Source organism: Histoplasma capsulatum (genome assembly GCF_000150115.1).
Source record: "Histoplasma capsulatum G186AR genomic scaffold supercont2.1, whole genome shotgun sequence".
NCBI classification, from domain to species: domain Eukaryota; kingdom Fungi; phylum Ascomycota; class Eurotiomycetes; order Onygenales; family Ajellomycetaceae; genus Histoplasma; species Histoplasma capsulatum.
In genome coordinates this window covers 2,839,922-2,856,715 of record NW_025544801.1, presented here as the reverse complement: position 1 = coordinate 2,856,715, position 16,794 = coordinate 2,839,922, and the positions used below count along the sequence as shown (strand labels likewise).

Here is a 16,794-nt window from a genome sequence, read left to right as displayed (position 1 = left end):
CTATCAATCTCAAACATCTTCCCTGTTGGCGACGAATTGTACCATCCGGTAACTTGATCCAGTGTCCCTAAGAGTCCCCCTACAAAAAACCAGCAGCGAGATGACTCTATGACAAGGCATAATTTAAAAGATCACCTGTCTTGGCTATTGAACAGTGGACCGCTGATACCTCCGTTGATACCACAAGCACAAACCGCAGGTGGAAACAGTGTTACAAGACAAAAGGTTGCCAGTTTCGGAAATCCCTTAGATGTGGTGCATACTGCCAATGACGCGGTGACATCGGTCTTACAACCCATACAACACGATCTTGATCCTCAGCATGCGAAGGTTGAGGAGGCAGATATCGGGTTTGAGCTATCGGATGTGGACATGGCCCGGCTTCAATGTGCTCCACTATCTTCAACGAAGCCGCGCATGCTGAGTAGCATCAAGCAGAGATTTCCAGCTTCGCCGGGCAGGTCTAATGTGCTGAAAGAAAAGCGTATCTTTCCTGGGAACAGCGAGCCTCGTTCTGGAGCTAAGAAGAATAGTTTGTTATCCCCACGAACTAGATCTAACTCTTAACTGTACTTGTGCTGACCATTGAATTAGCTAGGCGCACTTCCCCATCGCAAATCAGTCCAAGATTCCTGTCTCGTCAATCAACCTACCCTGGCGATTCCAAATTTTCCGGCAAACATGTTGATTCCATAGACCTAACGGGTGACCAAGCCCTCCATACGTCGTCATCGGGGACTGTTGAAACATTTGGAGAGCCGCTACGGATATGGAGAGAGGATTATGCATCTCGCCCCGAGCCATTGAGCAACCGTGGAATGAAACGAAAAAGCGATGACTATGAGGCAGACCTAAAAATACCAACAGATCCAATATCGCAGAGCTCGCAGGGATCCCAAGTAACTCCGGATAAAAAAGAGCCGTGCGATTTTACTTCTAGTTCAAACCATGGCAAGTCGGCTAAGAAATCTTTATTGGATCCGTTATCGGTTATTGGTGACTCAGAAGGCGAAGACGACGGGATTGATCTTTTCCGCACTGACAACGATAAAGATTACCAATCTCCCCCATACTCATTTAGTAGTCATGACCTATACCCAAAACTAGCTAAACAGAAAGAGGGTTGGCAGGGAGCAATCAAATCCAAGAAGTCATCCCCGCCTGACCGAACGAGTCCAAGGAGTTCTGGACGTCGACCATCAACAATTGCTTCTCCTGTCCAACAGCATACTCCTATCTCGAATGTGCAGGCACCGGAAGACCGCGGCAATGGCTTAGGGAGCTCTATCTCCCGTAGCACTTCTAGCCGTCGAGGAAGCCAGAATCCCGCCTTGGCCAGTTTTCTCGCGCTTCCTCCTGGCTTTATTGAAAATCTTCTTGAAAAGTTTAAAGCTGACCGTTCCAGAAACGCAGAAATGGCATATCAGCGGGCTATGGATGCTATGGATGCTTCTGATTTGATTGAGGAAAATAAGATATTGAATTGTAAGATTGGGGCTCTTGAAAACCTCCAAAAACGACAAAAAGCATACACTTTATTGCAGGAAAAGCAGGAGAAACTTAAGAAACGGATAATTCAATTTGCTGAACGAGCAACGATTCTGCCGGATGCATCTGGTGATGTTGATAAAGCTCGAAAACTTGCACTGGAGCGCCAGGAACAGGAGGCTAAATTAGTCGAATTAATCGAGCAATCCGGGATCCTGAAAAATGAAAGCGGGACAGCTATCAATGGTACTAGGCCTCCAGCTCATGAAGTTCTAATCACAGGAACCCAATTTCCAAAGAAATGCACCGACAATGTTGTAATGACCTTCGAGCCCCAAAAGTCACCTCCAAATATCTCCCATCCGCCATCGCAATCTTTTCCGCAAACGTTTACGAAACCCAAAACTCCTACAAAGTTTACCCCTAAAACCTCAACGTTTGGTGGCAACGATGGCGAGTATATTCTGGACAAAGACGATCTCTTTTCTCGGAATATGGGAACGCCCGTCGCTTCGGAAATGATAGATTTTGACAATGACACTGATGATTTTGATATGCTCGAAGTAGCGGAACATTTCGAGAATCAATGGTCTGGGCCTGTACGCAATATTTCATTCGGAGGTCCGGCCATGCGGCATGAAACAACATCTTCTGCTAAGAATCCCGCACCCGAATTATTACAACATCCGTGGTCTAAAGATGTCAAGCACGCATTACTACATCGTTTTCAGCTGAATGGATTCCGCCCTAACCAATTAGAAGCCATCAATGCGACGTTAAGTGGGAAGGATGCGTTTGTTTTGATGCCAACCGGAGGGGGAAAGTCTCTCTGTTACCAATTACCTTCTGTCATCCAGAGCGGCACCACAAAAGGAGTTACAGTTGTTATATCTCCTCTTTTGAGTTTGATGGAAGACCAGGTTGCTCATTTGAAGCGACTACATATCCAGGCATTCCTTTTAAACGGTGATGTGAGCAGAGAAGGAAAAAAGGAGATATACGGTGCCCTCCGCAATGCCAGGGTCGAACATCTCATACAGTTGCTCTACGTCACTCCTGAGATGGTGAACAAGAATGGGGCATTACTAGATATCCTAAGTCATTTGCACAGCCGACGTAAATTGGCGCGCATTGTCATTGACGAAGCTCATTGTGTAAGCCAATGGGGTCACGATTTCCGCCCTGATTACAAGGAATTAGGAAACACTAGAACGAGATTTCCGGGAATCCCACTCATGGCACTTACTGCTACCGCCACAGAAAATGTTAAGGTTGACGTTATCCACAATCTCGGTATGCGTGATGCCGAAGTATTCGTCCAGTCTTTCAATCGGCCGAATCTGATATACGAGGTCCGTCAGAAGCCGAAAGGCACAAATGTAGTTGACGGCATAGCCGAAACAATCAAGACATCATATAATGGTCAAGCGGGCATAATATATTGCTTATCCAGACAAAGTTGTGAGAGGGTGGCTGAACAACTTCGCGAGACGCATAAGATAAATGCGGCCCATTACCATGCTGGCCTTCCCGCCGAGGACCGAATATCGATTCAAACGGATTGGCAATCTGGAAAATGCAGCGTCATCGTGGCCACAATTGCTTTTGGAATGGGTATCGACAAACCAGATGTTCGTTTCGTTATCCACCACTCGATGCCTAAAAGCTTGGAGGGGTATTATCAAGAAACTGGGCGAGCTGGCCGCGATGGCAAAAGGTCAGGCTGTTACCTGTATTATGGCTTTCAAGACACAGCAACCATACGCAATATGATCGACAAAGGGGAGGGAAGTAACGAGCAGAAAAGCCGCCAGCGTCAGATGCTCCGTCACGTTGTTCAGTTTTGTGAAAACAGGAGTGATTGTCGACGAGTACAGATCCTCGCCTACTTTAATGAAAAGTTTAAAAAAGAAAACTGTAATCGCTCCTGCGACAACTGTAAAGCGGGCTTGACTTTTGAAGACCGAGATTTCACGGATCTCGCTGCTTCTGCTGTGAAGCTTGTTGGACGTCTCGCGGACCGAAAGGTGACTACTTTGTACTGTGTAGATTTGTTCAGGGGCGCCACGAGGAAATTTTCGGATCCAGCAGATAAATGCTTTCCCGAATTCGGCATTGGAGCTGACCTAGATCGCGGTGACGTCCAGCGACTGTTTTCCCATTTGCTATGTGAAGAAGTCTTGAGGGAAGAAAATGTTATCAACAATGCGCATTTTGCCACTCAATATGTACAACTTGGAGAAAAGGCCGCTGAGTTTCTCTCCCGACGTCACCGGCTAATGATTCCGATTCGCGTTTCGCCTAATAGCAAGGCTACTCAGAAATCCAAGCCTACCGCAAAAAGAAATCGTGGCACCGGAGTCCGTGCTGTTGGGAATGAATATCCAGCGTCCACAAATGTTTCGTCCCCGATCCAAGAATCGTTGCGGCGACGCCAGCGTGGACGAAGATATACAGGCCCGGATGTGCTCGAAGATGAGGATGAAAGCGATGGTTTCGAACCGATACGTGATGCCGGGCTACAGCGTCGGTCATCTGGTCGAGATTTGGGACCTCCAATCACCAATGATGGAAAAATATCTCAGCTTGACCCTCTCCAGAGCATCATCGTTGACGAGTTTATGTTTTATGCCAAGAATACTTGTCATGATGTATGTTACGTTTCGCGTTAGAATCCATCCGCCTTCTCAAGTCGTGCTGACCCTGTCATAGATAATGATGAAGAAGTCTCTTCGCAATCAACCATTTCCTGATGCTATATTGCGTGAAATGGCCATCAGCTTGCCACGAGGTATGTACCTCCAATACCAACATGACAGGCATAGGTTCCTAACTTACCACAGATAAATCTCAACTGCTCAAAATTCCCAACATTGACCCTGACAAAGTCGATCGGTATGGAGACCAGTTTCTTCGCCTAATCCGACGAGCCGAAGATCGATATCAGGAACTTCTAGCAGAGAGAGATCGAGATGGATCTCCGGTTCCTGATCCAAATCATGAAAATGTCATCAATATCAGTAGCGGTTCTGAATTTGGCTCAGGGGAAGATTTTGATGATCGTATTGATGATACCCCGGCTACAGGCGCCCCGATTTGGGAGAGAAGTTCTTTCTTCGAACAAGACGAAGAAGTAGCTGCATTCAATGCCCGCAGTAAGTTGACTTTACCAGGTCCTATTTGACTCTCAATCAATTCCGCTGCTGATATTGCTTTTTGACAGTGTCTCAACTCGAGCCCACACGGAACTCCGGTCTCACAACTAATGCTTCTACCAGGCAGACGTACCGCTCATCAAAACGAGGACCCGGTTCATATAATAAATACGCTATTGGTTCATTTCGTGGGAAAAATACGAAATCTCGAGCAGGCTTTGGAGCGGGAGGTGGTACTAGAACTTCAAGTAAAAAGCCTGGAAAGTTTCGTTCCAAAAGGAATTCCCAATCTTCGTCTTCGCATCCAACAAGACGCCAAGGCAGCCGCTCAGGCTCAGGCTCCGGCTCCGGCTCCCGTTATGGTGGCATCGGCATGATGCCTACGTAGAGTGAATTATTCACTAATTTGGCGTCAACTATACTCCAACTCTCTCTTGTTCCCCCACTCGTCTCTTCCCATTATTTTGGTGGATTTTCTGAATAATTCCCTTCGTCTTTCAATTCACTGATTCAAGGGGAATATGAAGGTGACCTGTCCGCATTTTGGCGAGTTGCTCTTTTCGGTTTATTTTGACCCAATTTATCGACTTTACCTAGGGCGAGACAGACGGGTCAACAGGCTCCCAACAAGATCATATTCCACAGGACCAGCTGAATGAAGGAGTAACGATTATTGTTACGCAGCACACGTCATTATTATTTATTCATGATACCCTAACATGATCCTATCTATACATCACTAGATTCCCACTTTTATTTTTATATTTCCCTTTTATTAATGCCTGATATACATTCATAGTGCGTAATATCTTTGTGTTGAATAAAAGTACCGCTTCTTTGCTAGCTCAAGCTGGTTGGTAGTAGAAATTAATGGCAGTAAGCAAACTGATATCTCATGGACATGTCGACCTTAAGGTACTTGGAGTGCCCAATGATGGCAAAAAGTGAATCTCGTTCGCCTTCCGTTCAGCTCAACCTCATCAGACCAATGCTAATTCAAGGTGTATTTTAACGAGGTATCGGGGGTATTTCCATGAGGACTAACACAAAGAATAGGAAACTGCTTTAAAATACCTAGCAGCACAGACCTCCATTAGTCAGATGTAAATTGCAAAAATATTGAACAAGAGAGCTAGGATATGAACAGAGCATGAAGGGATCAAGGAATATTTAATTTATGAATTTTTTTTTTTTCCCTTAAGACTCACAGCGCCGCCAATAATAAACAATCTCTCCTCTTCCTGCTGTGCCCACTGTGCGATTTTGCTCGCACTCTGCGATAGAGCGTTCCGATTACTATTCGGACCGGCAACACAGTATAATTCGAAAACAGGCGTGATCCATGCGAGTGCGTTCATGGAACTTGTCGTCCTATGTTCGACTCTAACGTGCGCATACTTCGCATGAACACTTGAGTGAAGAGAGTGGTAGGTAGATAAAAGCCTGGAAAAGGAATGACACGTCCATTTTATTAGTTATTGCGGTGTTAAACTTAGCTGGTTTTTTATTCCTGCTTGGTAAATAACGTAAATGGAAAGGTGATGTATAGATTTAGTTATGTATGTACAAACCTGCGTCTCCCCAGAGTTGTTGAGAAGTCTGGATAATATGAGGCCATAGAAAATTGAACATTTGCTTTTGATTTGTAGAGAAAATGTCGCAGGACGGTTCCAGGCACAATATCTGTTGTGGTAGGCCGACCCTTTTCAATCGCTGCCTTAATAATGTCGATGCTGCCATTTTTCGTCATTCGCTAGTACACTAGTCAGTTTCCTACTATGCTTCTTGGATGATGGTTGAAAGGGGCCCTAAATGGAAATAAGGGTTGATTACCTCCACTACAGAATCACGCATCTCTCGAAGTACATAAAAACTTTCCTTATCTGCGCTGATTAAGATGATAGCAACGGAATCGTCTTTGTTCGTGTCCTGGTTTGCAGTATGGTTTCCATCGCCACGTAGATCAAGAAAGCTGACATACATGTACAGATAACCACTGCTATTAAAACCCGGAAGGCAAATAGGGATCCAGCTGTCTCCGCCACCAGCTTTGACACCATCTGCTTCAAAAATCATGTTAAATATCAATCGAAGGTCTCCTGGGTGTAACGAGTGCTTCTTTGGTCTGATCACGCTCACAAGCCGCCCCCCCGCGACGACAAGCCCGTATAATAGGCTATCAGCCCTTGTCTTTAAAAGGCTGTTGTTTATTGTTTGTCTATGGGATTTTCGGATTTTGAGGCATTCCAGAGCGGAGAGCAAGGTCGATGGGGAGCCCCTAGTGAAACTATCGGCTAACGATGAGAGAAGAGGCTCCGTTCCCTGCAGAGGGCGGCGTAAATCAGTCGATGGCCGGACAGAAAATAAGCGATTTAGACTTGGAAGTGTCAATGTCGATAAAATTTGCATATATAAAGCCTCCAGTTGCATCCTTAGCTGGATATCGTTCTCGAAAAAGCGACTGATAGCAACTAGATACAATGGCCCCTGCGATAAAATAACAATCCTTACTTTCCCAACTGAGAAGCTCTTGAGGGAGTCTCCAGATTCTTCATAAAAAGATATGATCGTTTGAATAATACCAATATAGTCTGAAATCAGCCCACTATCGCCGTGTCTTGTGTATATTGGTTTTCCTGCCTGTGACAAAATAAGGAAATGCTTCCTTTTCTGCTTCCATGCTTCGACAACATGTGCTATGACATGTCAGTGCTCATTCTAAGGTCGAAAAGAATCTTACAGGTCATTTAAAGGCTTTACCTGAATTGGAGCCATCTGGCTCCACTTCGTCGATAGTATCGAACTCATTTTCGAAATCATAGTCCACTTCATCGTCCTCAGACTCCAAAAAGTCTCGTTTTCCTGTGTTCTCTCCACCCTCAGGCCATGAGAAATCTTTGCCTCCAATTACGGGAAAGTCCCCGAAAAGGCTCATGTCATCGGAGGTCTCGCCGCCTGGGACGAAGCTCCGTACACTTATAGAATCACCAGCATCGCTTCCCCTGCGACTTCTCAAATGGGCGCCGCTCAGCCTGTGCCCTAGAGTCACTCCAGCGGCGATTTTCACACCTGATGATAAAGGTGGCTCCCTGGAACCGTCGGAGGGGTTCTGAGTATTGATATCTGTTAAGGACAAAGCAGTTGTAGGTTTTGACTGTAGATTATGTTTTGAAGAGGGCCTTATTTTCGAAGGACACCCTGCTACACTCACTTGTTTGTCGAGACCGACGATATTGGGTCGAGGGGGGAGCGCCGGGGGAACTTCTGCGTTCTCTCCGCCACTTCCAGAAGAAGCTGTATCTGTAGTGTTCTGTGGTGGAGCTGGAATGCCCAAGGACAAGTTTCCCTCGTCGCTACCTAGCAGCTTATCATCTTTCTTCTTCGAATCCATATGTGGTCATCTATTTCGCGATGGAGAGTTGAGGGTCATACGAGGAGCATTTTGCAAGACAGGTTTTAGGGAAGACGATATTATCGTAGCCTAACCGTACCTGGTTGTAGAGGGCAGGTTCTTGTGGCATACGTGCATCAAATAGATATTAGATATATAAAGATCCCCCTTATATCTGACCAGTATAAACAGGGCATATTGCTCTTCGAGTGGTGGCGAAGGGAGTTGGAGTGTGATGTCAGCGAAGGGAGCCGCTTGGCGTGGAAATCAAGCATCAACAACATCCAGATAAAAAATACTTGGCTTCTTTCTCCAAACTTACCCTCAGTCGATTCCACAACAGAAGCCTCTCCTTGTAAAGGATGATGGTCAACCTATTCCCTAATACAGCTTTTCCACTTCGGCACAATGGGCCTTGATCCGGGCGACCTAACACGGTCCTCGTCTCCATCCGGCTCTGAGGCATCGCAGCCGAAATCTCGAGCTCAAGCAGTGGATCGTATGTCGCTCACCCCCGCAGAGGTGGATTTTTGCTCACCTTTTGTGATCACAGAAATACATATAAAGGATAAAAACTACCGCCGTTATGCCGCCAGCGTTGACCGAGCCCTATCCTTGTTTGACACTGCTCTCCAGGAATGGGCAGACTACATCTCGTTCCTAAGTCGGTTGTTGAAGGTATATTCACGCTTCGTTTAGTATTTGGCTGCGAATGCTCAACTCCTCTTCCGAATAGGCTCTACAATCTCATCCGCCATCTCTACCCATCATTCCAAGCAAAACAATTGTTGCGCGAAGATTGGCGCAATGTCTCAATCCCTCGCTCCCATCTGGAGTTCACCAGAAAGCCCTGGAGGTCTACGGCTATATATTCTCCATCCTTGAGGTAAAGTCTCTAGATTCATAGAATCTCCAAACGTTACACACTGAGAATTAATTCCTTTTAGCCAGATCGCCTGTCCCGAGATCTTGCACTCTACCTACCTGGAATTGCCCCCACACTATCTTTCGCATCGTTAACCGTTCGACCGCTTTTTCTCTCCTTGGTTGAGGCCTATATAGTTGATTTGGACCCGTCAGCACTCCGCCCAGCATTAAAATCCATTATCCTAGCGTTGCTTCCAGGGCTAGAGGAGGAAACAAGTGAAGATTTCGAAGCCGCTATAAGGATAGTGAACAAATTTCGGAAAATAAATCTCAGGGAAGACTCTTTGTCAGATTCGAATAACGACACTAGCAGCCAATACTTCTGGCAATGCCTCTTCCTCGCCTCCATAACTAACCCAAGTCGGAGACTTGGTGTGCTTGCATATTTGAATCGCTATCTTCCCAAGCTTGGTGGAACAAGCCCATGGTTGATAGACTCGGAAAGCGGCAAAGCAGATAGAGGCTCTAGCTTACTTTCAATAGCAGACTCCATTATTATGCCAGAGCCGGGGCTACTAATTCGATGCTTTGCGACGGGTCTTTCTGATGAACAGCTTCTTGTGCAGAGAAACTTTTTGGATCTTCTTGTTACTCATTTACCCCTTCATTCTCCCGTATTACAAAATCGGACCACTCCAAATGACCTCGAGATTTTAGTTGCGGCAGCCGCCGGCGTGGTGACAAGAAGAGATATGAGTTTAAATCGCCGCCTCTGGTCATGGTTTTTAGGCCCGGAAACGTCAAATGGCGCGCAAGAACTTAGTCTTGGTGAAGCAGAGCCGCAGTTATCTTCGGGACATGAGGCAAGCCGTGTCTTTGATTACGAAAATGCGAAGTTCCAGTACTTCAGTCGTTTCGGCCTAAAACCCCTTGTTCAAAGCATCAAGACAATGATAAATCGCAATTCTCTTCATCCTCCAGAAAGAGCAAAGCCGCTCAAGATATCACTGTCTTTGATGGATCGCTGGGAAGTGGGAGAACTAGTTGTTCCAGCAATATTCCTCCCAGTTATGCGTAGCGTTCAACAATATGAACAACTAGCGTCTTCAACTTCGAATTTCGAAGAGGTTTTTAGAAGTGCAAGTGCTTTTTTCGACGGAGTTGAGAGCAGCCTGATATTCTCTGAGCTCCTTTCCCTTGTTCACGTTGATCCGTCGGGCATTCAAACTCGATCTGGCCGTGCCATAAAAGACCTTAAGCTCACGAATTTTATTATCTCCCGTTTCAATATGGGGGAGGAGGAAATGCTCATTTCCCACATCCCGTTATTGTTGTTAGCGCTCCTTGTTAAAATGAGGGTTATTTCGTCAAGTACTGAGGGTGGATTTGATCATCAAAACATTCAGTCCGCAGCACTGAACGAGACTTCACTGATAGTCAAGCATCTCTTGGAATTGATTCCAGACAGAGTATTTCACGATGGAATTGTGACAGATCCAACTCGACATGATCAACCTCTTGGGGAATTCCCCGACATTGCCAGCGAAGAGATTATCAAGTCGATAATTGGGTTCTACAAGACAAGCAAAGCAAATCTCAAATTACCGCCATTGCCCTTCTCATACCGTGATATAGGCGAGTTACTTCTCCGAGAAGCCCAGTTTCTGGTACTGGCTGAGTTAGAATCGGAAAACCACTCCCACTTGAAAGATCGGGTGAACATATTTATATCCCTCCTCAATAAGATCCGCAAATCCCAAATCGTTAAAAACGGGAGACTCTTCTCAACCATGTATCACAAACTTCTCTCTAAGTCTACTGAAAAGTTACCTTTTGTTATGATTTCATCGATGTGCTCTATTGTGACGACTCTTTACTCCATCCACGTACCCGGATTCTATATTTCTTATGAGCAGGTATCCGATATTATCCCGCCATTAGTTCAGAAACTTTGGGCCTTTCTCTCGCCCTTGAGCCCCAAATTTCACGTGGAATCTGTTCGATGTCTCTGGCTGTTGCATTCCGTGACATGGCAAAATCATTTGATTGAAGCATCCATTGCATCCATCATGGTTGGTGCCGAGGGATTCAATTCATCGCATCTTACAACGATAGAGGAAACTGAAAAGTTTGTAGTCCTATGGAATCATAGCCAGCAAATTAGCATTGATCCTTCAACTGTGCGCTCTGTTACCGACTACCACTCACACAGTGGTGGCTCAAGAGATCCGAAATCTATCTACCAGTCCTCCATGCTCGATCGCCCGTTATTTCTCGTATTGGATTTGCTATCGGGAGTTGTCAGTGAAGCTTCACTGGTGGTCAAGGAATGGATTTCGGATCTTTCATCTCTGCACAAGTAGGTCTAGAACGTCGATTTTCCAATCTTTTGTTATTGTTAACGTTGACCATCCGACTTTAGGATATTTGACATAATAATTTCAAAACTTACCGATCTTTCATACCTCATGGCATCGGATCTAGAAGACACATCCCAGTATCGCCATCCCACAGAGCATGGGGAAGCAAATCAATGCCGATATCTTTTCGAGACTGCTTCCGGTGTGATATCCTCGTTGAGTCGGATGGGATGGTCTATATTAATGACGAACACCGTTACAGGACTTGATAAATGCCGCAAAAGCTCTGACACTGATGGTAAGTTCGGCCATATCAAATATCGGATTTCGGAGTTAACAGTGTTACTTTCAGATGATGCCCAGAGCCTAAGTATTCAAGCCACTTTAATACGCCTTTCTATTCAAGCTCTCTCGTCTTGTATAACGGCCACCAGGGAGCCACATTCGGAAGAAGAGCGGATGCAATTGGCAGCTTTTACCGTAATGCGCCAGCTTCTAAGTGGACCAGGCGCTGGGCAGCTCGTTGAAATGGAATTGGACAACTTCCTAATCGACCAGTTATTCTTCTCCTTGGACCACAAAAGGAGTAGTCTCCAGCCTGTCATGATCGACACCTTGCTAGCCGCATTGAAAATTCGATTCACTCCGGGATCTTTAGAGCCTCACGTTCCTTCGTCTGTTACTCGAAGGAAAGCTTCTCTCGATGCTCTTTCAAATATCTCACGTATATCGCTAACTGGCGAGAAATCCGAAAAAGAGCTCCGAGGAGGTGTAGCTCCACTGCCATCACCACAACTATTACAATGTTTGCTAAAAGGGCTTAGCTCCACCTCCTCGCAGAATGCAGTGCAAAAATGGGTCAAACTTCTTGTGGAATGCCTACCATTGTACTCTGGTACCATTTTCCAAATCTTGCTGACGTTGGTAGAATGTTTGTGTCAACGGATAATTGCCTCGTATAATGAACTCCAGCTTTTGTTCAAACAATCCAATGGATCTATTGGGGAGCGTTCAGAGTATGTTACCATGGCTCTGCTTGGGGGATTGGAGAACTGTATTGCAGTGGCTCATGAACGCTTAATTCTCGAGGAAGAGAGTGTTTCTCCCGTGAAAAGCCCAGACCAGCCTCAGGGATTTTTTGGAAACATGGTTTCCGGTGTGTTCGCTTCGGAAGGAAACCATTCTAGGAGCGCTACTGCTAATGACAGATTGACTGTTCTGCTTTGCTTTCAAGATACTGTCCGCTTGTGTTGCTCAATCTGGTCGTGGGGCAACGTTCGACGTTCTAACAACTCTCAGGACCCCGAATCAATTTCTTCTTTTCAGTATACCTCGTTGAGAATGAGAAACCGATCGCGGCGTATCTTAGAGCATCTATTTAATGCTGAGGCCTTGGATTGTTTAGAGACATTAGTCCAGTTGTGGCACGATGCAGTAACGGCAGATGAAACGGCAGGAGCCCGATCAGTGTTTAATTTACTTCATACACTAGATGGGTCACGACCCAAAGTAACCATCCCAGCCATATTCAATTCCATATACAGCCGAACCGACCCAACTGCGCTGGAGCCTAGCCGCAAGTCGGTTATGACATCCAGGCTATCCGAGGCTGACTTAGTTTCATTTCTCGTGACATATGCTAGATCACTAGATGATGATGTGTTGGACGAGATATGGGCAGACTGCACCACTTTCCTTCGTGATGTATTAGCGAACCCGTTCCCACATCGACACATCTTGCCACGGTTGATGGAGTTTGGTGCAGTCTTGGGTGAAAAGATGGATCGGACTAATTTTGGTGACGACCGGCGAGCGAGGAAAGACCTCGGGGTAAGTCGCAATGTAGCCATGTTTCCTCCAAGTTTAGTTGAAGCTCACTGATATCTGTAGGATTTGTTGCTGCGCCTCCTTACGGCGATACTTACTAGCAAACCATTAGGCTCATCACACGAGCCCATCGCGGCATCGCGACAGCTAGCGGATAGCGAGCGAGCGTCAAGGCCTTCTTCCAAAGGCCAGCAGCTCATTGGACCTGACGATACAGTTGGAATCCTCGCATCAGTGATGCCCGCGTTGGTTACGACTCTGGGAGAATCAGACAGGATATCCACTGCAATGTCAAATATATCAGCGAACATAATAGCGCCACTATTTCATTCAAGACTGTTTCCGCAAAATGTGAACAAAAGCGTCCTCGACCTCCTCCAACAAATGTCAAAGATTCCTGGTGCCTCAAAGTACTGGCGGAAAGATATGGGCGACGCTTTCAACGACACCAAATTCTTCACGACGAAGGTCGGGCTTGTGCAGACGCATTGGCTTGATCTGATTCATCATTGGGTCCTGACTGATAAAGACCGATTGCCTGACGTTTACTCTCGCTTATCGACCCCAACATCTGCCGGGATAATGTTCGGCGTAGGTGCTGCAGCTGCGCGACTTGAGGCTGACCGCAAAGCTCAGTTGAATTTACGGCGAGTGGCGTTATTAATATTAGCTGCAGACGAAGATCATTTCGCTACCGAACTCGCAAATGTCCACCAAAAGCTCGAAGACCTCCTAATGGCCACCCACATATCTTCACCTTCTTCCGTGACTCGAGCGGAAGTATATATGGTCCTCAGAGCACTAGTCTTGAAGACTTCTACCATCCACCTTGCACCCTTTTGGCCGATTGTAAACAGGGAACTCCAAGATGCGATTTCAGCCATTGGCCCAGGCCAGCAGGTGGAGACGTATAACCCTTACTCGCTCTTGCAAGCTTGTAAGCTTCTTGAAACTCTACTTCTCATTGCTCCCGATGAATTCCAGCTTCAGGAATGGCTATTTGTTACAGATACCATCGATGCGGTCTATCCACCAGACCAGTGGGAATCTGTCGCTCTCGCTGACTCGATCGCGCAAAGCCTGGGTACAACCACAAGAAGAGACAGCATTGACCGCTCGACAAGTAATGGTCTTGGGAATGGTAATGGAAATGATGGTGATGACAATAGTCGCCGTCAGGGATATAAAAATGCGTGGCTTAATTCCGAACTGAGTCGGGAGACTGCCAAAGACGAGATAGTTGACAAGGTGCTCAAGCCGTTCTTCGATCGATTGAGTATATATGCATTTGAGAGCACGTATAGCTTAGGGGCTCCTGATTTGGAATGTTTCAAGGAGGATCTGCTGGCAGATCTGTTTAATGAGTTCACAGTAGCAAATTAAAGTAGAGCGCTTGCGGGCGCATTGTTTTCCTGTGTATATGCTGTTCATTCCCAATTTAATATCATTTCGTGTGCTCCATTCATTTATTTATGCACTAGGTTCTACACAGCCTAACCCCTTTAAAGGATGCGGGAGCTGGCTATCTAAAAAGAAAAAGAAAACCATGCCATTGGCACTCATGCCTGGACTAAAAACCACATGGTCTACGAATGCTCATCTTTAGTGCTCATAATAACAGAATATATAAAAGCAGTCAATGTTGCTCTTAGGTTATAACTTATAAGGAAAATATAAGAAGATACAATATCGAAACTGATCAAGGAATAGGAAAAATATGGGGCTCTCAAAAAGGATAGAAAAGCCATTAATATAGAAGTCACATATAGCCCTTCTTTATCATTTACACATTTCTGATATCTTCTCATTCTCTTTCACAGATATCAAGTAGTATTCTGTCTCAATTTCCACTCAAGTCTCATCGCCCTGATAAATACTCAGAGTCAGCCTGATAAAGAGCAGAAATATTTATTCCCCCGCCCGCATTGAGTCCATATAACTAGTTACATCAAAGATATATTTCGCTCTCAAAAGCTGAATAAGTATACTCACCTTAATGTTTGTGTTATTATCATCAAGGGCTTTTTTTTTAAAAAAAAAAAAAAAAATACTGCTACTCTTTTATTCTGCTTATCCTCATCTTCTCTAAAACGGCTTTAAATGTCTTGATTCTAGTAACAGTGTCTGGAATTCTTCTCAACTCTGTTGTTTTCTTAAATATATGTACTCATCCAATTACACTCAATGTCTCAACTATCATCATCAACTGTCTAGAATCTCCTGAGATGGCTGCCTACTGTGTGCAACAAGAAGTGATTATTGAAAGGTGAAATATGAGAGAAGATCTGAAGTCACATATTGAATTCAGTAATGGGCGGGCATCTATAAAATGAAAATAACTAGTTAGACCATTCAACAATTTTCTGTGATTTGATATTCTTCCTGACATCGTTGCATACAACAACCACATGGAAATATCGTGCCTCACTCATTTTCGTATGGGAAAACCTCTAGCGGTGGCGTTGCACTCACATATGTACCCCGTATATGTACTTCGATGCCTTGTACGAATGACAGCTATCAGGATGTCACTGTACTTTGTCGAATCCGGCTACAACTAGCCACGAATCAAGGGTTGCATTTAGGCGCAATTTCAAACAAAAGGCAAAACAATGAAATGTCCGAAGACAAAATATAACAAGAAATAAAAGTCCTTGGAAAAACTTCTTCCTTTCGCTCGTTGTTGATGAGTCTTGGTCAACTATCAATCCCTCCCTAATTGTTCCAACTCTTCCTCGAAGAAAATTATACGAGAGTTTTCCCAAGAATCTCCCGAAACCCCGGCTTCAACTCTTCCCAACCACGCAGCCCAAGTCGCCTTTTCTTCAACAGAGGCGACGCCTATCTTATATCTCACGGCATTGTGTATGTTTGTGTGTCTTTTCTACGGTCCCTTTGTTAAAACCTCTGCCAGTGTCAATGCCTTCAATACGAGCGATGTCTCCTTTTTTCCGCCGTACCCTCTCCTCACCTCTCATCCGCCCATCGCAGCGCATGCCCTTTTCAACAACCAGCCGACTGCTGAATAGCAGCACTAGTGCAGAGTCAGGAGCTTTACCGGTACAAAAACCTGTAGGAGCTTTCAGAGGAGGGTACGTTATTAGCGAACTACCAAGTGGTAGGGAATGAAGATTTGGCTAACACGGTAGAATTGAACGGAATAACAGACTATTCGGCTTCCTCTTTGGCACTGCGGTAGCGGGCACGTCGGTTTATTACTATATTCTGGATGAATATAGAGTGTCGAATGAGATGTTGACGGAAGACATCTACGTACGTTACTGCATTTGAAAGAAAGAAAAAAAATCAAGATACCCCCCGTTGCACAATAAAGAGCATAAACACGGTCTTGGTGTTCAGATTTTGTCTTCAACTCCTTAATTCCATACATCTCCCATGCTGCGGTTATTCCTTTTCAATCCTTTCATGATTACGTTGGGAATAGAATGAAAGACGGATGGAGGATAGACGGAAATAAAAAGAAGCGAAAGATGTTTCAATTCATAATTTAGACATGGAGAAATGGAATGGGACTCCTCTTTGCTTAAACTAGAACTAGATGCGAGATGCGAGATGGATGTTTTTTTGTTACTCCCAAAGCCATGAGAAGAGGAAGATTTATGAAAGCTCCAGCATTGCCGCTTTTAAACTAATACCTTTTGTCATCTTCTCCTTTTGTTTTCTTTTGTCCTCGTGCGCGATCTGC

The 16,794-nt window shown here is 45.2% G+C and overlaps 4 protein-coding genes across 4 annotated transcripts; 3 read left to right on the top strand and 1 right to left on the bottom strand.

Moving 5' to 3' along the window:
* Positions 1 to 108: 108 nt before the first annotated feature.
* HCBG_00924 (RecQ family helicase MusN) lies at positions 109 to 5,031 on the top strand (the record flags this gene model as incomplete). Its single annotated transcript, XM_045427974.1, has 5 exons — positions 109 to 532; positions 595 to 4,139; positions 4,201 to 4,279; positions 4,332 to 4,643; positions 4,712 to 5,031. The coding sequence occupies 5 exons, from the start codon at positions 109 to 111 to the stop codon at positions 5,029 to 5,031; spliced, it is 4,680 nt and encodes a 1,559-aa protein (XP_045291949.1).
* Positions 5,032 to 5,306: 275 nt separating this feature from the next.
* HCBG_00923 (vacuolar fusion protein mon1) lies at positions 5,307 to 8,238 on the bottom strand (the record flags this gene model as incomplete). Its single annotated transcript, XM_045427973.1, has 6 exons — positions 5,307 to 5,717; positions 5,852 to 6,086; positions 6,215 to 6,396; positions 6,477 to 7,339; positions 7,404 to 7,752; positions 7,855 to 8,238. 6 exons carry the CDS (start codon positions 8,032 to 8,034, stop codon positions 5,709 to 5,711), a joined length of 1,818 nt encoding a protein of 605 aa, XP_045291948.1.
* Positions 8,239 to 8,442: 204 nt separating this feature from the next.
* HCBG_00922 (dopey) lies at positions 8,443 to 14,506 on the top strand (the record flags this gene model as incomplete). Its single annotated transcript, XM_045427972.1, has 8 exons — positions 8,443 to 8,533; positions 8,588 to 8,712; positions 8,771 to 8,920; positions 8,982 to 11,260; positions 11,324 to 11,559; positions 11,614 to 12,500; positions 12,561 to 13,091; positions 13,152 to 14,506. The coding sequence occupies 8 exons, from the start codon at positions 8,443 to 8,445 to the stop codon at positions 14,469 to 14,471; spliced, it is 5,619 nt and encodes a 1,872-aa protein (XP_045291947.1).
* Positions 14,507 to 15,705: 1,199 nt separating this feature from the next.
* HCBG_00921 (uncharacterized protein) lies at positions 15,706 to 16,379 on the top strand (the record flags this gene model as incomplete). Its single annotated transcript, XM_045427971.1, has 2 exons — positions 15,706 to 16,180; positions 16,256 to 16,379. 2 exons carry the CDS (start codon positions 16,026 to 16,028, stop codon positions 16,377 to 16,379), a joined length of 279 nt encoding a protein of 92 aa, XP_045291946.1.
* Between the last annotated feature and the right edge of the window lie 415 nt (positions 16,380 to 16,794).